This window comes from Melanerpes formicivorus, unplaced genomic scaffold, assembly GCF_026170545.1.
Source record: "Melanerpes formicivorus ecotype bairdi unplaced genomic scaffold, bMelFor1.0.p_v2 SCAF_7, whole genome shotgun sequence".
NCBI lineage: Eukaryota > Metazoa > Chordata > Aves > Piciformes > Picidae > Melanerpes > Melanerpes formicivorus.
This window is the reverse complement of record NW_027142359.1, coordinates 12,429,461-12,451,826: the sequence shown is the minus strand read 5'-3', so window position 1 is coordinate 12,451,826 and position 22,366 is coordinate 12,429,461. Positions and strand designations below refer to the sequence as shown.

General features: G+C 39.3%; 1 protein-coding gene across 1 annotated transcript in view; it reads right to left on the bottom strand.

Annotated features, from left to right (window-relative positions):
• The window catches only part of ST6GALNAC3 (ST6 N-acetylgalactosaminide alpha-2,6-sialyltransferase 3), a 239,219-nt gene extending 217,529 nt beyond the window's left edge, over window positions 1-21,690 (bottom strand). The window contains exon 1 of the mRNA XM_068141059.1: window positions 21,502-21,690. Coding sequence (XP_067997160.1) covers window positions 21,502-21,519 — 18 coding nt within the window. The 5' untranslated portion in view covers window positions 21,520-21,690. The remainder of the gene's footprint in view (window positions 1-21,501) is intronic.
• Window positions 21,691-22,366: the final 676 nt, after the last annotated feature.

Here is a 22,366-nt window from a genome sequence, read left to right as displayed (position 1 = left end):
CCTTAAGACTTGCTAGTTTCACTTGCAGATTTTCAAAGCTTATCTTCTGTTTCAACACTTCCTTAGCAGTGAGTAGTGTTTGGACAGCAAGTGAAAGGGAGTTGATGCATTAACTTTAAATAGGACACTTACACTACAGTTAAAAGGTCAAGATCATCAAGTAAGGCAGCATTAAAAACTTTCTCCCCTGTTTTATTAGACTATGATTTGCATGTAATAATTTGATTAATCTTTATTCAAATGTCATTCACATTCTCAAACAAAAGATGCAGGAGCAGCCACTGCTATGGATTCCTGACTACTGACCACCACCCACCTTGGCACATAGCTTTGTCACTACATCTGATTTCAATTAAGTCACGGTTTTGTTCTTGGAAGTGCTGTGCTGAGCGTTAGCTAGTTACTTTGTAGCTTCAATAATGGCAGAAGCTCCAGCATGCAATTCTGTTCTTGCACATTCCAGTGAACTCCTGATGTTAATGAAGTTGTGCCACTTTACCTAGAATTTTGGTTATTGGCAGCAGATAGAATACATAAAGCAAAAAAGTTTACCATCTACAATTTTAAGGAGTAATGTGCTGCATCATTTATACCATGGAAGTGCATTCTGCCTTATAGAAGAACCCAAGTTTGTTTGCAACACCTCTGCAGGGTGACTCAGTACTGCTCAAAATAACTGCTGTATTATTTCGCTGTCACAGCACTACTCTCTTTCAGGGTTTTGTTTGTTTTTGATTGGTTGGTTTTCTGCGGGTTTTTAATAGGAAAAGTTTTTTACTTTGCTCTTCTGGAGAACACAGTTTAATTCTGAAGGAACACAACAAGATTAAATGGCTTCAAACTCTTATATGATTGTAAAATGCTTAAAGCAAACCAAATTCCCTACACCAGGGCCACCAGTAGCCTCATTACTGAAATTAAATAATCCTTCACATACCTGAGCAGGAAAGTCATTGTTGCAGTAAGACAATCCTGATGATTCAACAGCTTTGAATAAGAGTTAACAGAGCAGCAATTTTAAAAGTTTTTAAAAGAAACAAAAAACACACACCCAAGTGGTTTTTAACTGAACAACACAAGTGCCATGTTGTAATAGTCCGGTAAAATGCAGTGCTTTGGAAAGAAGATCCTTTCCTCTAGGCAGCATAGGTCAAGTCTCACAGAAAGCACACTAATAGATTCCATTTGAGTGCTGTCAGAAGTGACCTTGAAAAAGTTTTATAGAAACATGCAAAAGCCTAAACAAGAAAAATTCAAATTCATAAAGGAGACTGTGACTTCAAATTCTTGTGGTTGGTCAGAAGGTTCTGTTGTTGTTACATCATTTGTAATAAAAAGAAATAAACAAGCCAACAAAAACATGCCAACCAACAACACAATAACAAAACCCCACAGAACAGAACAAAATCCATTCCATTAGGTGAAAAAAAAAAAAAAAGGCAAACAAAAAAAGCCCCACACCTTTGGTCTCCTATTTTCCTGGATTCTAAATTTAAGTAGATAGCTCAGGAAGCAGCAGAGTATTCAAAAATATCCTTCTGAGATACTGTCCTTGACAGCCAAGTGGGACTCGTCTTTAGTACAACCACTTGGCAAATTACTCAAACCGTTGCTTGGGTTGGACAAAAACCAAACAGGAGAGAATAAACTGGATTTAAGACAGGACGTAATTCTAATTTATATCCACTCTCTGTTGATTGTTTTGTCACTATTTTTTTTTCCTTCCAAGAAATTACTGCTTAGAATACTAGAAGTGCTGAAAGAGCCAAGCATTGGTCAAACCAGATGTAAGTTAAAGGCAACAGAGCATTTTGGTTGTTCTTTATTTTAGATCCCTTTGGAGATATAAAGATTCTGAAGAGAGGAAACACAGTATCAGAATCTCTGGTTATAGCTCCAAAGGAGAGAATCCAGCAGGGAGTTCTGCCTTAAACCAAAGCAGAAGAAAAAAAAAAAAAAAAATAAAAAAAAAAATCTGATCTGCTAAGCACAGCAACAAAACCAATAGACTGACTGAAAGGACTGCTTATTTACAGCTTCTGGAGGGTGGAACATGGAGCTTTCAGACCAAAATGTTGAAATATTTTATTGCCTTTGACGACAAAGGTCTGAAGTACTGAAAATGAAGTTTTGTTCTAGTAGAAATCCATTCATGGCCTCTAGCCTCTCAAATTAAGAAAACATTAAAAATATTGTGTCTGTACCAGATGATGAACAGAAAACAAAATTTAGGAACTGGAAAAAAAGTGTTGGAAAAGCCACAAACTACATCCAGAAAGACAGAAGATAAAAGATACAAAGCTGGTAGTTATATTTGCCCTTACCATTTGTCCATCAGAGTGCAGACATTCATGCAAACACATACATTCTATCCCACTCTGGCAAACAGCAATCTATTTAAAATTGTCCATATTTGCTACCAATAATTGGCCTGCAATAATATTCTCTGTAGTAAAAATCAGCTCTGAAGCTGTGGGATGCTTGCAATAAACTCTACAACTTGTGTGTTTGTTTTCCACCTTTGTACCAAAGCAAAAATATCATTTACAGCAGAAGTCAAAGATTCCAAAACATATGACAACCACTAGTTACACAGTTTGGCTGAGAATTTGGGCTAAGTTTAGCCTTGAATCATAAAAGATTAACCATGACAGCATATTAGGCGAAGAATGGTTATTTGAACCTTTCCAGATGACAAGTAAGTACCGCTAGCAAGAAGGTCAAAACCATATTGAGGTAAAGAGTTGTAAACATAACGTGAGAAAGAATTGATTTTACAGACACCAGTGGGCTGTCCTTTGTTTCCAGCAAACATTCTAGAAAAATTTTACCAGTCTTTTAGCAAACAATTAATTTTAAGCTATGGTGAATAAGAGACAAATAGAAAACAACAAAAAATAAAACCACAAGGGAAAAAAAAAACACAAAACAAACAAAAAGTATGACCGTACGTTTATACTATAATCCTCAAAAGTGAATGCATTTCTCTAACTGAAATCTGTAAGGCTAATTTTGGCATATCTAGCAGATATTGTCTGTGAACAACATTGTACATTCTACCATTTCAGTAAAAAAGAAAGTCATGAAGTGCAGATAGCACAGTCATTCTATGCACAGTTTAGGTGAATAGAATAGACTAGACTAGAATTAAACAAGTTGGAAAATACCTTTGAGATCGAGTCCAACCTATCACTCAACACTATCTAATCAAATAAACCATGGCACTAAATGCCTCATCCAGTCTCTTCTTAAATGCTTACAGTGATGCAGAAGAGAAGGCTCCGAGGTGACCTAATTGTGGCCTTCCAGTATCTGAAGGGGGCCTACAGGAAGGCTGGGGAAGGACTTCTCAGGATCTCAGGTAGTGATAGGACTAGGGGGAATGGAATGAAGCTGGAGGTGGGGAGATTCAGGCTAGATGTGAGGAGGAGGTTCTTCACCATAAGAGTGGTGAAACCCTGGAATGGGTTGTCCAGGGAGGTGGTCGAGGCCCCGTCCCTGGGGGTGTTTAAGAGCAGGCTGGATGAGGCTCTGTCCAGCCTGATCTAGTGTGGGGTGTCCCGGCCCATGGCAGGGGGGTTGGAACTAGATGATCCTTGTGGTCCCTTCCAACCCTGAATGAAACTATGAAACTTCACCTCCCTGGGCAGCCCATTCACGCTTTCTGTGAAGAATTTCTTCCTAACATCTAGCCTAAACCTCCCCTGGCTTGAGACTGTGTCCTCTTGTTGTGTTGGTAGTTGTCTGGGAGAAGAGACCAACCCCTAGCTGGCTTCAGCCTCCCTTCAGGAACATAGTGCTTGGACTAAAACCCTTGAGAAACAAGGGAAAGTGTGTATTTCAGCAGAAACAGAGCTTGTTCATTATACTTAGCTCTATTAAAGGCTTGCCTATCAAATATTCCTTTGCTTATTCTTAATCTTGGGGGAGGGGGGAGGAAATAAACCAAAACAAACAACCACCAAATAAAAAGCCCAAATGGCAAAAAAACAAGCCATAGGATTTTTATACTAGTAGTAAGCTATAAACGTCATTCCAAATAGTCCTTCTTGTGTAATTTCATACAGCTTTCTTGCTGAAAAAGTCAATAACCCTGAATATGAATAACCCACTGTGGTGGGTGGAAGTTAACTTTGCCAGACCAACTCAGTTAGAAGCAAATAAAGCTGTGTTTACAAGCAAAATCTACACTCTACAATGGAATGCAATGAATATGTATAAAATATACAGTATTTACAATAGTATACAGATATTTACAATTAGCAAACAAGATGAAAACTCCCCTGGTCAAGAGACCAGGGAAGCCGTTCCAATGCCCCACCCCCACCCCCCAACCCAAGGGAAAATAGGAGCAGAGAAAAGCAGTGGGTTAGTCTTAGCCAAGGCCAGCCAAAGTACGCAGATTATCTCTCCCAAGCAAAGCAAAACCAGCCGAGATCAGAAGAGAAAAAGGGAAGAATTGTTATGGTACAGCTCCTCTTATTCCAGATATTTACCTAATGAATTTGTTTAGAATAATCTTTTGTTTTCCTTTTTACATCCAATAATGATTTATTTATATTCTTCTACTTTTCAGCTCAAAATCTGTAACTAAATTTTAAAGGTATAGCCTAAACCCTCCACAATCCACCCCTTCTAAACAATTTCATTGGATGCTAATACCATCCATCTAATCTAAAACAGTATCTACAATAATGAGTAAATGAAGTTCATAGTCCATTCTGGTCATCTCAGATGTAGACGATTCAGTACTCCAAAAACAAGAAACAAGAAACCAGAAAACTGTTTCTCCACAGACGAGGCAAAGAAAAGGAACAGGGACTCTCAATTGACTCAGGGCTCTCAGGGTTCTTAGGGTTCGTGCACCATAGATTCCTCATGGATTCTTCTTTTTGGGCACAATGTTGTATCTGTACAACATTCTGAATTTAAACTCTCTCAGCTAAAGTTAGATTTCTTTGTGGAATGCACTGAATTTCACCATTCTCTTGCATTATCCAGTAAGTGTGATCAGGACCTTTAGCAGAAACCACCCCTTGGACAGGTTTAGTCTCTCCTGAAGGAGAAAATATCCAGTTTTGCGCAACAGATTCTTTTCTCTAACAGGAACTCTATCACCTTCTACCTTTGGTAGCAAATCTGACTGTGCAGGTCCAGCTCGATTCACTGAACCTCTACTATTTACCAGCCAAGTTGCTTGTGCTAGATGTTTCTCCCAGTTTTGCAAAGATCCACCTCCCATGGCTTTAAGAGTGATCTTCAGCACACCGTTGTAGCATTCAATCTTCCCTGCAGCTGGTACATAGTCGGGAATGTGGAATAACCAGTCAATGCCATGCTCTTTGGCCCAGTTTTCACAAGATTGTTTTTGAAATTAGTTCCATTGTCTGACTCAATCCTCTCGAGTTCTGTGTCTCCATAGGACTTGTCTCTCCAGACCAATGGTGTTACATGCAGTTGCATGAGGAACTGGGTAAGTTTCCAACCATCCAGTGCTTGCCTCTACCATAGTAAGCATGTATTGCTTACGAGAACATGGTAGAGTGATATAGTCACTATACCACAAGGTCTTAATTCGCTTTGCCTGCTTAATAGCAGCACAAATGTCACAGTCATGGATGACTTGTGTGATAGCATCCATGGAAATGTCTATGGATCTGTCACAAGCCCATTGGTAGGTTGCATCTCTGCTTTGATGTCCTGACGAATCGTGAGCCCACCGAGCTAAGAACATCTCACCTTGGTGTTTCCAGTCAAGATCAAGATCAGAGTCCATGTCTACTTGAGAAACTCTTGCAGCTAGATCCGCCTGATGGTTGTGTTGTTGTTCCTCAGTAGCTTTGCTCTTAGGAATGTGAGCATCAATGTGTCTCACCTTCACTGGAATTCTCTTGATTTGATCTGTGATGTCACAGGTCAGCTGCCCAAAATGGCTTTCCTTTCCTCTGCCAAGCATTCTTTTTCCAGTTCTTTAGCCAACCCCACAGAGCCTTGGCTACCATCCATGAGTAGGTGTAGAGATAGAGCTTTGGCCATCTCTCACATTCAGCTACATCGAGAGCTAGCTGGACAGCTTTTACCTCTGCAAATTGACTGCATTCTCCTTTGCTTTGTCACAACTCCCGGCTGCTGACTCTTTCCTCTATGCTCCTCTGAGAAAAGCTTGTCTTCATCTTCTTAGAAGACTGCAAGATGCTATTCTCCAGGTCTTCATTTCTCCAGTCTAAGCAAATACAGCTCCTTCAAGGCTCTACTCATAAGATTTTCCTTTTCTAACAACTAGGACATTAGTGGGTGGTTATCTACCTCCCACTATTCTTTGCAATGGAGAAATCACAGACAGATTTTTCACTTTTAAATTTAGTTCCTATAGAAAGAAATCACTCACACATCAACTTCCTATACATACACAGACATACTTGCTATTTGTTCTAGGGGATGAGGCTATGGGACAAACTTGCCTAGCATTTGATCCAACAGACTCCTTCCATCTGCTTTGTCACAGTTCAGTTCTTGGCCTGTAGCAGGAAAAGAACAGCAATGACCCCTGATCTCCACTGGATGCCTACATTTACTAGGGAAGAGACAAGCTTTGAAAATCCATACAGCAGTTAAAAACTTCTCCTTTAAAGGGAGGCCTTAATTAAGCCAGGCTGTCATTACAAGTGCCTTCAGGCACCTCACTTCTTCAGCCAGCCCAGGTGCTCTTAAAGTGGCAGCAATTCCCCCATGGTCCTGCTCCCATTTCAAAGGAGCACTACTGCATGCAGATCTGTTAGCATGTGCACAGCTTGGGAAGAAATCATTTGATGTCACACAACCAGCTCTCTTACAGCTGGCTTTCATGGAACAAAGTTTCTCTCAGCAGAACAAGAAACAAACTGGATCCCCTTTTTGTTTTGTTTTTCCTCAACAAACACAGAGAAAGCAAACAAAAAACCCTAGTGTTACAACAGAAACAAGATAAGCCAAGCCTTCCTCTCACAAGGAAAAAGAGATCAGAAGCACGTGTTGATGCAGCCTGTTGCATTATGCATACATTGCCATCAAAGCCTCATCACTGATATGGATTACCAACAGTCTAAGATACCAATTAACCACCAGAAAAATCAGAAAGCAGTCCCTCTCACAGGTCCGCCTAAACTACCATTCTGTTATTTCTTCCTAAAGTTAAACATCTTCCAGTCAGTATATGGCTAATCACATTTTGACACTTCTGTGCTGGAGAAATCTTTCTCACCATCCATATGCAGACAAGGACAGCCACTGCTTTTGTCCCAGGTTCCACACTAACCCATCAGCAACTGAATCATCAGCAAAATTCAGTCTTCTACAGCTATATTTTCATGCCTAATGTAGGTCTGGGAAGGATGTACTCACACCTAGCTGCTTTGGAGTTTGACAGAGCAGTTAGTTCCTTGAGGTATTTGACATTTTTTTTTTTTTCTATTTAGAATTGTGGTACAGGTGGAAAGAAACAAACAATTCAGAAGCACTAAAAAGTACACAAAATTTCAGATTTATATTTAAGGTTCTTCTCTTTCCATCAGTTCTGCAGAGAAGTAAACCATGTGTGCTGTAAAAACTAACTTCATCTTAATTTTTATTTTCATGCAAACTTCATATTCAGTCCCCTATGGAACAACCCATTTTCTGCTTACTGTAGAAATAAGACTGCTTTAAGCTGCTGCAAAAACAATTGACCTTTAAAATCCATAAGAATATCACAGTACAAAGATGTGGGCAGGGGAGGGGAAACCAACACACATATCATAGAATCACAGAATCAACATGGTTGGAAAAGACCTCAAAGATCATCAAGTCCAACCTGTCACCCAAGACCTCATGACTACTAAACCATGGCACCATACCTCTGCAAGTAACATTTCTAAATCAATGTACTTGGATTTCAGAACTAATGTCATCTTTCCTATAATTTTGAACAGAGGGCTTACCATAGCTGATGGTGAAGTTGACATCATAGAATACCTTCAGGGATAGCCCTGGCTAATTCCCACTTTGATAATATTCAGACAGCATTTCTGGGATTTCTTTTCTGACTGGCAGTTTAACAAATTAGGAAACAGAAGTGACATCCCTTATCAAGACTTAACACAAGTGTCTGTTATTAGACACAATCTCAAGACTCAGGTTTCAGAAGACAGTTTGATGTAACTTTATTCTAATAATGGTAATACTTATCTGTTTGCAAGCTAGCATTTAAAAGCATGCATTACCTAAATCTGCTTTGAATTAGTCCTTTGCATCTGCCACTGTACTTCAAAACAGTGACTTCAATTAAGTTTAATTACTTCCTTTCTACAGCTTTAGATACAGACCTTATTATATTTCACAACTTTTCCTAATGGATTGCATAGCAAACAGGTGACCAATAAAAGTACAAACCCAAAGAAACTATTAAGCAAGTACATTACATATACATAACAATACCATACATGTATCACACTAATTAAGTTATTATCAGTCTGCTATCACAGAAATGAAATATCAGGAGGAAAGTGTTCATATAAACCTGGCTCATTCTCTGAGATTTTTAATATCTTTCTTACCCAATTTATAAACAGTTTTAAATGCCTGAAAGGGATACAAAATTCATTTATACTTTTTACTTGAATATATTGAACAACATCACCTAGACAACAAGCTGGTTACTAGTTACACTCCTCTGTACTCTGCTTGTCTAGTTGTTACAGAAGCATGCAAAATAACTTTATAATTTCCAGTCATCTGGAATACCATACCCATGACTTAACATGGATCATGTAATCTCACTTTTTTTCCCCAACTACAAATGCTAGGAAAAATGAGGTAAAGCAGAGGTAGTGGTTTAAGTAGGTAAAGCAATTCTTCTCATTTCATTTGGATGAGGTCTCAAGTATCGACTTGAAAAACAAAGCATAAATCATTTATATAACATTGTTAATGACTATTTTGAACCAAGGCTAAAACAATCCTATGTCCACTAAAGGGAAATACTAGATCAGTGTTTTCATATGACTTCTGGGCCAAGTAATGAGATAACCTTTGAATTTTCCTTCCAAAGCAAATAATTCTAGGATTTTATGAAAACAGCACATTTTTTGTTTCTAGTAATATAAATACTGATAAACAATATAACAAGTGCACAGCTCTTTATGAAACTCATTACTGAGTGAAGAAACATAGGACTAGTCATCATACATCTCAGGCTGCTAGAGACAGATCTTGCAGACAGAATAACATTTTCAAAACATATTTTCAATTGATACAACAAATATTTTTATTTTTAATCAATTAGACATTGAGGGTTTTATTAGCATTTAAAACTTCAGTTCCACAAATGGCCCCCAAGCAGACATCTCTCCATTTTATCTAAAATACTGATGAGGTTTCCATTTTCATCCTCCTTTCTTTCTACAAAGATGTTTATCTCCACAACGGGAATATATTCTCCCATAAATTCCATTACAGCACTTTCATGCAATGCTTCATTAGTCCCTTTACAGGGGCTTAGTGGTACCATTAGAAACCATAGTACCTTGCCTCAAGGGCCAGGAGGACATCCAGCTCTCTGACCTTATTCACAAGGGGCTGAATAAGACTTACCTTTGAGAGCAGGATGTGGTCAACAGACAGAACGAGAAAAAAAAGAGGAGCAAGTCTGACAAATTACGTTTTCATTTTAGTGTCACTGATCATGTTTTCCTGCAGATTTTGAAGGTAGAAATCAGCTACAATTCATTTCCACAGGTCTATGACCTGAATGGTATCTGCCTTCTGGGGGATGCACTTGTCATTGTACAGTTCAGTAGATTCAGTATTCCTAAGGTTGGAAAGGACCTCAAAGATCATCGAGTCCAACCTGTCACCACAGACCTCATGACTAGAGTAGGGAGGAGACTACTGCCCACTGCAGGCTTGAACTCACGACCTTCCCATTAAGGGTCTTATGCGCTACCAACTGAGCCACTTGAGGTTGAAGTGGCCTCAGGCAGATGTGAAACTGATGACAGAGGGAAGAGGTAAAATAGAAGTCTGTAGCTTTAACAACTCTGAGTTTTGACATTTGGAACAAGTACACCAAAGTCAGCCTCCCCACTTCTCCCACTGTAATCAATGAATGGCGAGTAGTAATAAGTCTCATGCAAGACTTCAGTGGGGGAAAAAGCAGTCAATCTTCTGGTTAATTTGTAAGTGCCATGAAGTATGACATTAGTTTTAGCAAATACTGAAAGCTGAAATTTCAGAAACATTAATTTTCCATCCTCCTTCTGAAATATGAGACACACCAAAAAGGAAAGAAAACTATAAAAGGAAAGCTTAGCAAAATGCCAGCTGAACTTCACCCCAAATACCTCAAAAGCACAAGCACGTCCAGGAGACAGCAAATGAACTAACACACTACTTTCTAGATGGGTGGTCAAATTTTAAATACCAATGGCATTTAGTAAAGCAACAGGAAACTAAGTATATTAAGAGGCCAGCAAGATGCATTACCACAGGCAACCCTAATATTCTCTATTTGACAGATATTTAGTATTAGTCTTTCAATAAAGTCCAAATACTATGCAGTCCCTTTTGTCTCTTGCTCTAGTAGGATCAAACAATGGAAAGAATTTATCTAGTCTCATTTTATCACATTAGAAATCAAAGTGAAGGGGAGTGGATCTCTGTCATACCATTATGGGTAATCATTCTTTCAATTTAAAAAAAATAATCAGTTGTAGGATATAAATACACAGTATATATACACTCATACTGAATAAGAAATGACATATAAAGAAATAAAGAGCCTAAAAGCATAATTCAGGTGGTCATAGTCACTAGCTCTTAGGCTGTTTGAGTACAATTACTATCTAAAACTGGCATTAGTGCCATACTGCTTCCTAAATGATGTCAAATGAAGAAGTAATGCAAATGGTAGAATAGAATAAACCAAACCAGGCTGGAAGAGACCTTAGAGATCATCGTGTCCAACCCATCACCCATCTCCATCTCATCAACTAAACCATGCAACCAAGCGCCCTATCCAGCCTCCTCCTAAACACCTCCAGTGATGGCAACTCCACCACCTCCCCAGGCAGCCTATTCTAATGGCAAATCACTCTTTCTATGAACAATTTCTTCCTAACATCCAGTCTAAACCTCCCCTGGTGTAGCTTGAGACTGTGTCCTCTCGTTCCAGTGCTGGTTGCCTGGGAGAAGAAACCAACCCCCTCCTGGCTACAACCTCTCTTCAGGTAGTTGTAGAGAGCAATAAGGTGTCCCCCACCCCGAGTCTCCTCTTCTCCAGGCTAAGCAACCCCAGCTCCCTCAGCCTCTCCTCATAGGGCTTGTGCTCCAAACCCCTCACCAGCTTTGTTGCCCTTCTCTGGACACCTTCCAGCAACTCAACATCTTTCCTAAACTGAGGGGCCCAGAACTGGACACAGTACTCAAGGTGTGGCCTAACCAGTGCTGTGTACAGGTGGAGAATGATCTCCTTACTCCTGCTGTTGCTATATCCAGGTTAGGCTTTTTGCTTATGCTTTGTCAAGCAATCTCCTACTGTGGTAGTAGCCTCCCCTTTAAATGATTGCCTTGGAGGCTGCTCTCTTATGCTTGCACCACCTCCTCAGCTGGGCTCAACACAATCTCTAATTAACTTCCTGAGTATTGCAGTCTTAAAAATAACCCTCTGGAAAGCAAAACAGTTATTCTAATCCAATTCCATTTTCTATTTGTGATACAACAGCCCCACATACAGCTATGCAACAGAGGGGAAAGTGAACAGCTTTTGGTGGCTTGTCAGAGGTGCCAGTATTTGATGCTGTATCTATGCTTAAAAAAGGCTGAGAGGCGTTACTCCCCAGGACAACAAACACACATTAACTATCTGGTTCTTGGATTACACATCTGACTCTGTTCTCATGGTTAATGCAGTGGTTACAGACAAGGAGACCAAATTTCCATATTTAGTGTTCTCAAGGGGAAACATAGGTAGAAGGGGAAGGCTACTGTGGCATTTTAATGTCCTCTGTTCTCTGGTTTCATCTGAAGTGACCTGGTGAAACCACTAAGATACACTAATTCATTTAATGAAATGTAAGTGGACAAGTGGCAGCGAACATGAATAAAAAATATAGTATGAATTGTATTTCATATTGAGAGCTGTGAGTGTCACAGGCTGCCAGGTCTCAATAACTGGTACAGAACAGTTACTGCTGGCTGAGAGAACATGTACACTGAAGGCAAGGATACAGCTCAAGAAGTGTTCCTAAAGATCAGTTTCTTTTATCTTGTTTGGAATGTTCAGTGGTTCTTTTCCATTCCCATTTCCCTGTGATAAAACTAATTTCTCTGTTAACATTTTTTTGTCCTCTGTAAGGAAATAAAATATAGAAGAGGAATAGCAAGACATGCAGAGGCAGTTATCTGAAATTCTCTCATTGAAACTATGTTAAAAAAACTATGAAAGAGGGTTTTAGGGCAAAAGTTCCATATCCCAGCTATAAAAGATTCATCTTCAACCATCACATATTCCACAGGTCCCAAGGATCCCATAGAGGAATGAGTCAGTCTTATTCTACATTCTTTTCTTTAAAATGTAAAGACTTTTTATTATTTTTTTTTTCCCTTTCCATATTTTCCACCCAATCTGCACATAAGAAACCCTAATAGAAAGCCGTCTTTGGCTGACAATTACTACCCAACTAGCTTGCCACAGACAAATACAAATGCAGAGAAGTTACAACAGATCAGCTGATGCACTGGACTTTGTATATAACTCAGTCACGTGGCTGAGAGGACTGAGTTAGAAAAGTATAGTAAAACTGTAATGAATTGTAATAATCACATAAGCCTCAGTGTGTACCCATGTAAACTGGAATTGAATTCTTTATTCCTCTGCCAAATAGAACTTGATTCTAGAAACTGTATCCTGCAGCAGAAGACAGCACATTAAAACACAAAAGCCTTCTAGCCTTTTTGGATTAATAAAAAAGAAATAATTTTTAAAAAGTTACTTCCACTCATGAAGAAGGGTCAGGCCTTCAACATTTAGAGAAGTACATACATGAGCACATGATTTCATAATCTTATGTAAAGCAATATAATACCAATTATTCAAAATACACCAAGAGGTATTCTACAGGCCTCAATTGTTGCATAATAGTACCAATATGTACATATTAATGAACTAACAAATACATTGTTATTTCTGAAATGCAACATCAGCCCATGAAGATGATTATCTTAACATCTGAGTAAACAATAGATTTGGAAGAAACTGATGATTAACAAATGGTGGTAAAATGTACAAGGAAAAAAAAATAAAAAAGAGTGATATTTGATTTTGGGCTTTGTGTATTTAGAATTCAGGTATTTAGGCATAGGAAGTTCCATGGAAGCAGAAGGAAGAATTATTTCACTGTGAGGGTAACAGAACTCTGGAACAGGCTGCTCAGGGGGGTTGTGGAGTCTCCCTCTCCGGAGATACTCAAGACTCGCCTGGATGAGTTCCTGTGTGATCTGCTCCAGGTGATCCTGCTCTGGCAGGGGGGGGTGGACTGGATGATCTCTCAAGGTCCCTTCCAGCCCGTAATATTCTAATTCTGTGAAACACCAAATCTCATGCAAGCTCAGAAGGGCATTCTCTTGGCCAATGACCAGGCAAATTTTTGCTCGTAGTGAGATTATCTGTAGATTTTTGAGGAAAATAATTGTAGAAGACGCAGAAGATACCTAAATCTTATACCAAACCAACGTGCAAGGAACACATCATCAGAAGAGACAGGATCTATAAATAATTCATTCTGCATTTCATTGCCATGAAATAAACATGATTTTTCTGATTACTTCCAACAGCTCCACACCTGCATCTTTACCTGCCTAGGCTGGCATTCCACCACCTATTGTTAATGTAAATTGCTGTAAAATGTGCCTTTTTAGAAGCAGCAGCTGCTTCGTTTCATTATTAGCAAGCATGGTGCTTCCATGTTAATATTAAAATATCCCACATGCTTAACAGGACATACAAGGACTGTTTAATAGGACTGCCTTTAGACAACAAAACACAGTACTTCAGAACAACATTGCTTACAAGATTTCATCTCCCAACACCTTCCATTTGAGTTCCTGTCTCATCTTTGTTCTTCTCAATAGTAAAGATGAAAAAGAATATCCACCATAGTATTTTATCCAATTTCAAATATATTAACTGAGAATGTTCATGTTTCACAGATGCTTCTGATAAAATAATCAGAAGTAAAGTAACTGTCATTATTTCAGTATAAATTACATATATGAATTTCTACTGCTAATGTAATTTCAGTTGGCTCTCTGACTTTTAAAAGATAAATTATATACCTGCAGAGCTCCTGAAAAGCACATGAATGCACCAATATGTCTTACTCTACAAAACTTGTAACACTACTCATAATAATGTAAAGGCAAAATCTGCATAAAGATTGTCTGTTCTTGAAGAGAGAGACACATAAAGAATACTTAGTTTGATATTTAACATTTTCTGAGTGATTCACATCTCATTCAGCCCTGTTTTGCTCTGTCTTCAAACTCAGGGACAAAATATTCATCATACTCATGGACTGCCCTTTCAGTTCAGGCATGAGGTCCCATTCTGCAGAAACCAAGTGAACTCACCGGAAAAGTTGTGGTCTCCCTTATTTCAGGAGTACACAGGATACTTACAAGAACCACCACAAAAAAATGCAGTAGGTGCAGTTTTCCCTCCAACATGAATAAAGAATTCATCCCACAAGAGTATGCAACAGTTCCCCCAGCTTTAAGAGAAAACAGAGACCAAGGCAAAGTTTTGGCTTATTTCTTGTTAAGACATTCAATAAGCAGAGCTGGCTTTAACATTGTTTACAGGTCCCTGCAAAGAACTCTTTCTAGCTCCTCCAGAAAGATCTCATAGGTCTCAAATCATATCAAGAAGTAGTACACCTCTATCTCTTTTTTGTTATGTATGTGCATATGCTGTGAATCAGACCATGGAAAGAGAGTAATTGATAGGCAAAAGCATGGATAACAACCACAAAATAAGTTATCAGGTTAATATCTGAAAGTCAAACTAAAAAGCTGAAATTTATGATCAATTCCCCCCCCCCCCCCAAAATAGCTCTTTAGTTTACAGTAAAAGCCACCAGAAGGAGGAGACTGATCCAAAAATTATATTCATTGTATAACCAGCAGGAAGGAACCAACTCTGGACAGATCACCACATCCAGTACTACATTTTTGGAAGGTGCACAGATATTGCTGGAATGAAACACATTTAAAAAATAAATAAATAAAACACAGGGTCTGTTTAAATTTGTATTTCAAGCCCCCTCAAATTAATCAGGAATGTTTAGCAACTGTCACAAAAGAACATATGCTTTCCTTTGGGCTGCCATCTCACCAGAAATAAGTAATAGATATGTCCTGTATATCCAAGTATTTAGCAGGTTGCATCAAAGTATAAGAATTTGCTGCTTCCTATATTTTATGTCATACATCAAGTTATCTAGCATTCATTACGTGTCAAAATGAAAATAAATCTTTTGCACAAACCTACAAAGAAGCTGAATTTGAAAAGCTTGCTCTACCTTCAACATGCAGACCTCTGCCTATGATAGCATACGCAACAATTGTATATCCCTAGCAGGGCAGGAGTCTAAAACATCTGGATGGCATATGCTTTGTTACTTAAAGATGAACTGCAAAACAAAAACCTTCCCCCAATTGCTGTTTTATCACATAACTACTGAAACATAAAACTCCACACAAGACAGCTTCTAATTTCATGCTGCTTTTGCAGTTTTAGTTTTTACACTTCTCATTAATTTAGACAGGAAACTCCAAGTTTTAAACCAACTGAAGTATGCTTATACTGGAGATTGTTTTGGGTTAGCTACATGGGCATTGAATTCATACAACCAAAGTTAGTCCTCTTATAGGACTAGACTGGTTAGACTTCCATCTTCTTCAGCTCAGCAGGAAGCTAATATGTCATCTTCAAAGTATAATTAGTTTAAGATAATTGCAAGCAAGATAGAAAAGTGGTTTTATAATTCTTAGAATTTAATTTTCCTTAAATTTTCAAGAAGCTAACATAATAAAAAGTGCATTACAAAATTCTATGTCCTATACTCCATAAAATCTTAAATGGTAATTAAGCACCACTGGACCATGATACAGCAAATCCTAGCCTCTCACATTGCCAGATTTATTAACACAACTTAATTCACTTAGGAGCAATTTAGAGGTAAACAATTTAGAGCAACAATACAGAAGTCTTTTAGTTAGAAGTAGAGTAATTTTAAGAAATGTATTTAAAATAGAAATATCAAATGTAGAAAGAGCATCAGAATTAACTGTGCAGATTTGCTAGGTTTGTTCAGCAGGGGGAAGGAGAAGAGGAAATAGAAATCTGCCGCAGGAAATAGGGATTAAGCGATCCAAGAAGAAACCTGGTTAGTATCTCAGAAAAAGTGATTTTTCTCTGCAACTACTTGTTGCATCTGCCTGTTACTTTCCAACTCATTTGTGCATACCTCATAGGGGGCACCCTTATGTATTTACAACTTCTACCCCTAGAGATATGACCACATACTCCTGGGAATTACTCCAGTCACAATAGAAATGCTGCAGTCCACAAAAATGTCTATCATCAGGTTAAGACAGGCTGAGAAGTGAGTTCACATTACAGTGAGCCTGCAGCAAACTTACAGATGGCTAGGAAATGACCCTTCAGATGGGCACCTCCCCTGAGGAAGGAAGGTCATCTTTGTTCCTTTCCCTAGGATCTCTCCATCTTGTGTCATGTCAGAGGAAAAAGCACAGCATGAGAATCGAACAGGATCCAAGCACAATTCTTAGCACAGGAAAATGGATGGATGCCATGCATAAACATTGATGCAGCAAATTTAACAGTCAGAGCAGTATGTGAATTATCTTGGACATGATTCAAGCAGGATATCAAGGTCATCTCTGTGGAAAGCCCAGCATCCTGCAAATCCCTAGGAGCAAATGGAATTATGGTGAGACACAGCCTACCCTGCAAAACAGAGCTGAACTGAAACAAGGAATGTGTTGCAGTGATGTAGAAACATCTACAATCTCCAACATATACACTAAGTTAAAAAAATAACAATAATAAATAACATGAATAAGTGAATATCCCAAATGACAAGCATTCAAACACCAGGACCAGATCCCTTTAGACCTTTTAGGTTGGATGTTAGGAAGAAGTTCTATACAGAGAGAGATTGCCCATTGGAATGGGTTGCCCAAGGAGGTGGTGGAGTCGCCGTCATTGGAGGTTTTCAGGAGGAGACTTGAAGGGGTGCTTGGTGCCATGGGTTTGTTGTTTGGGTGGGTTGAATTGGTTGATGGGGTGGATCCAATGATCTTGAAGGTCTCTTCCAACCTGGTTTATTCTATTCTATTCTTTCGCATCTCCTCTCTGAACAGCTACTTGCTAGGGTAGAAAGTTTAATACAATCAGAAGAGCTTTGCTGTTTTAGTCCCAAAAGTGCAGATGGAGCAAATGCCTGCACATAGTAATGTTATCTGTATTACTGCAGTGTCTGAAGACCCCAGTCATATGCAGGCCATTGAACACCCAGGGATAACTCCAAAGAAAACTCCTGCCAAAACCAGTATAGTATGTGAATTAAGGGGGAAATGCAACCTGTGGATTTAATTAAATCAGCAGAGACAACCTCAGAGAGGAAATGTACAATGCAATCATAGGTGAACACACAGGAATGGTCAACGTTAACATCATCCTGCAGAAAACTGTTACAAGCATGTACCAAATGGTTTTGTTTGGTTAAAGCCTGAGAGTTACATTTTACAAAACAATTCTTTCAATCTATGGATTAGACTTAAAATAAAACAGTGAAGCTATGGATTGTCAACCTGCTTACTTTAACAGCAGCAAAACAGTAAAGAACGTTGCCTCATATTATACAAATATAATTTAGATCACAGAATTTCACTGAAGGCTTCAACTCATTGTGATCTCTGCTAATAGGAGGTCATGTCCAGCCTATAGACACATAAAATCTCTTTTGTTCTCAGTAAATACACAGCACACACACAAAAAAGGGAAACACATTTCTAGATTCCATGCTTAGTCCTCATTGTATAGACCCACTATACATGGTATTTTATTAAATTTTGCCAGCCTACACAGTTAAAATTGTATTATGATGACAACAAAGTCCAGCTCCACAATCTTCTTCAAAACCTCCACTTAAAGACTTTGTGAACAGGGGAAGGCATAATCCCCTACAAAGTGCAGGGCAAACTAAACATGTGTGAACTAAGTCTCCTGTTCTATTTGCTTTACAATATCATGGGCCAGCCCTCAGTGGAGGGCATCAACATTTTACAGAGTATCATTATCATTCACGTTGTATTTATCTTAAGACAACAGGTACGTTGGCACGTACCGCATTTGTCAATTATGCAAAACCCAGCATCTCTTTGCAGTAATTTATTGAGGAATGTTTGTCACAATTTTAAAGGATCAGTGGCTGATATACTGAAAGTTGGGGAGTTCAACATAGCAACTACATAAATAGTAATCACTCTTTTAATCTAGTAATTGGCAAGGTGGCCTGTAGCTACCATAGTAACAAGCAACAACTGTTTTCTTCCAAGAAATGCCAACGCTTCACTGAGCTACTTTGCCATAATTTTTAAAGACATGGAGGGATGTGAGGGGAGGGAGTGGGGTGCATGGAACAAAAAAACCCAACACATTCTGTGTCTTAGAATTCATTCTTTCCCTGCATTTCCTCAACAGAAGAGAGAAGTACTCAGAAAAGAGTTTCATTGGGTTTAATGAGAATGTTCCACTACCGATCAGGAAAGAAAGTTTCTGGAGCCATGGTTTAGCAACAGCCTCACTAATCTTACCAAAAGAAAGCAAGACAAACACAAGAGACAGCATACACCCTATGAAGAATCCCCTTCCCAGGCATTGCTACCAGGGCAGCACACGGAATATTGCCTGCAATGGCCACAGTAAAAGGAACTCTTGGTATCTAAGGGTTACACACTTTTTCTAATGCACTCTTAACCATTGTGAGTAACTTCAGTTACTCACATTGACAGCCGCTTTAATATCAATAGCCACTTCTGTTCTCCACACTTTACAGACATCTCTACCCAATCTAATTTAAATTAAACTCTCACACACACAGAACTCTAGTGTTCCACAAGTCTTCATGAAGAAGAGAGAGACAAGGGAATGAGTGAGGAGGAGGACAGAAATTTAAAGCTCTAGGAAGAGAGGCAAGGTAATCTACCACAAGCATAGCTACAGAGGCACTTGAAGCTGAAGTTTTGGCTTCCCATCCACTGTGCCAGCACCTACTCAAAATCTATACCTACAGCACAGATTTGGTTGTTTCCGCATAGGCTACTGACTGAATAAATGAGAGACTAAGGACAAACCTAAGAGAAAGGAGAAAGTTATAGGCAACAGATTTGTATTTTCAGGAAGAAATTAGCTTGGTGTCACATTGAAACATACACTTTAGTCTGAAAGCCTTTGCTGTGGTAAAAACTTGAGGAATACCTGTAGGCATTACATTAAAAACTTATGCACTACTAAGTATCTTGATCTAGACACTTAAATTACTCTTATGGGATGTGTGTCTGAGAAAGTTCAGCCGGCCTTGTGTCAAAGCTAATCTTCACATATCTGTTTCACTTTTTATCCTTGCACCTGCCTGTGTTAACAAGATTAAGAATTAAGCTGGTAAAGGGCTGTCTGTCAAGGAACACCAATTTATCTTTTGATTTAATCATCAGAATTACAACAAAATGGAGCTCCAGGCCTGGGCAAAGGGAAGTGTTATAATTCAAACTCTACAATTAAGGCCCTGAAGAAGTCATGCTTGTAGTAGGCTGTCACTAGGCTGTGCCAAGGAAACCACTGGGAGACACTGGATTTTTCTTGTAAAGGGACATTCTTATTTAACCATTAGGGGCAGAGGAAAGATATTGCATGTGATCTTTCCACATAGTCAAACTCTGTCTTCTGGATCACTTGCAGATCCCACCTTTGACATTCAAAGAGCGTTTGAAAAGGAGTGCACATGCTTGTATTTGAGAAGTCAGGCTCCATCCACAAAGCTCATACCTCCTCGCTCTAACCTACAACTTATCACTGATGCAGTTGAGAGTTATCTTCATAAAGGAGTTTGTTGCCATCTATCCCCAAGCAGAACTTGCTAGTCCACAGCAGTTTCTGCACTGGAGGCAAATTTTGCCATATTTATTAATATAAACTGCCACAACCTACATGCTCGTGAAAGAAAATTCAAAAAACCATTTGTGTACCACAGACCCATTAGCAGGGAATGAATGAAAGGGGGAAACAGTGCAACAAAGTAAGTTGGCTTGAAAGTTGAGCACAAAATAAAGTGGTAAGAATTGTCTTCAAGGACGCAGAAGAATGTTTATTATTTGGGGACTGTTTTAAAGCTTCAGAATTTATCTGATTTGCTGATATGATGAAGGAAATTGCTATGAGAGACCATCCCAAAGTTTAGGATAATCAACACCTTGTCAGAGGACCAGATGGAAAACAACAAAGCATTCACAGACCAGTTTTATTTACTGAAAGGAACAGAGTGCAAATGTATTCAAAATATACACAGAAAAGATCAAGGCAGATAGCACATGCATCTGAAACAAGCACTTTCAAGATAGGCACAGGAGAGCGTCTCCCTGCCAGTGACAACACTGCAAGGAAACAAACGCTGTTTGTTCTCAGCTGACTGCACTTCCGCCTCCTCCCCTTTCATTCAATACTTAGTGCTAGTGATGCTCCCTCCATCTCCATGACATGCTGGTTGCAAATACTTTTGTCTCAGTGGGGAAAGCAGGCTGGAGAAAGCATGTGATCACACGGTAAGTTTATGCTTATATTTGCTGGCATGAAGGGGGAAAAAAAACCCTCTATCGAATAGGTCACTTAATTAGCAAATGCAATTAAATATTAAGTATAATTGTATGGAGTATGTGGATCTTGGGTAAATTCAGCAAGGGAATGTGTGCTTAAGGAGCCACTGGGACAGCTGTACACCTCTGCAACCTTTGCTTTAAATGCTACACAGTCAGAAAAAGAAAATAACCCCCCGTTTTGTCCTTTGTATTGGAAGTCTGTTGCCAGAATGCTGTTGCTCCTGAAGGAATTCGGCTCAGACAAAAGTCAGCTGAGACAAACCAGAGCCCCTCACCCCCCACCCCTAGTATTTGGTACACAGTTCTCTTCCCGGTAGCTCACAGTTCTGACAATGCAGGGAGAGAGGAAAAGAATGGCAGAGGGAAGCAGAGCACAGTGTACGTTGCAGAATCTCTCCATATTGATTTGCCAAACAAAGACAGTATTCAAAAAAAAGACAACAAAGGTGCAATAGGACCAATACTAAATCCATGCCTCTGAGCAGCAAGGGGCTCTCTAACAATGCATTCAAGCAACAGATAGAGATTTACCTTCAAAATGCAGGCCATGTTCTTTCTCTATCCTTCCTACCACAGAGCAGCAGGATTCTACTTTGTGAGCAGCAGTTCCAGTGTCAGGCAAAAGGCTGGTAGAGCTGCAGAACTGCTAGAGCCTACATTCCTGTATATCCAAATAAGGGTACCACGCATCCAGGATCCGTTAGTCATATTAGTCTTTTTATGCCCCGTTTGTTCCACCCATCAGCTCCTGCCACTGGCTGGGAGCCAGCCCGGTACCTCCCCTCTGTCACATGACCGAGTTTGATTCATGGCTCCAGCATGTATTTCTGTAAGCTCCAGCACGTATTATTTCTGTAAGCTCCAGCATGCTCTCGCACAATGCTACACGTACAAACAGCAATCTGTACTTTGCAGATGTTTTGCAGTAGCTGGAAGTCAAGCTGCATGTTTATAATTAGTCCCTGTGCAACTCTCTAAGCAGTCTCAGGAAAGAGTTGCTGCCAGTTGGTCAGAAAAGTAGAAACTCTCTAATTACTCAGGCTCTAAGAAGGCTTACACTGCTTGTTAGTGTGAAGCATTGTTTTAGATTCATCCCTCTTCATTGTACAGCAAGCTTCCCTTTGTCTGAAAACTGCAACCGTTTCCCTGCAAGGGACAGTAACTATCAGCAACCAACACAAATATCCTACCAGAAATGCTTGCGTTGTGCTGCATCTGCCTTTTGTGTAAAGGGCTGATGTACATCACAGGGAATGGAAAGCGTGGGTTGTTTTCTTGCATTTTTACCTCGTGCAGGTCTGATAAAGGCTCTCTGAACTTTCTTTGGACTTTCCTACACTGCAGCAGGATTAGCTGCAGATTAACACATTTAACCATTGAATAAATCTTGTACTTT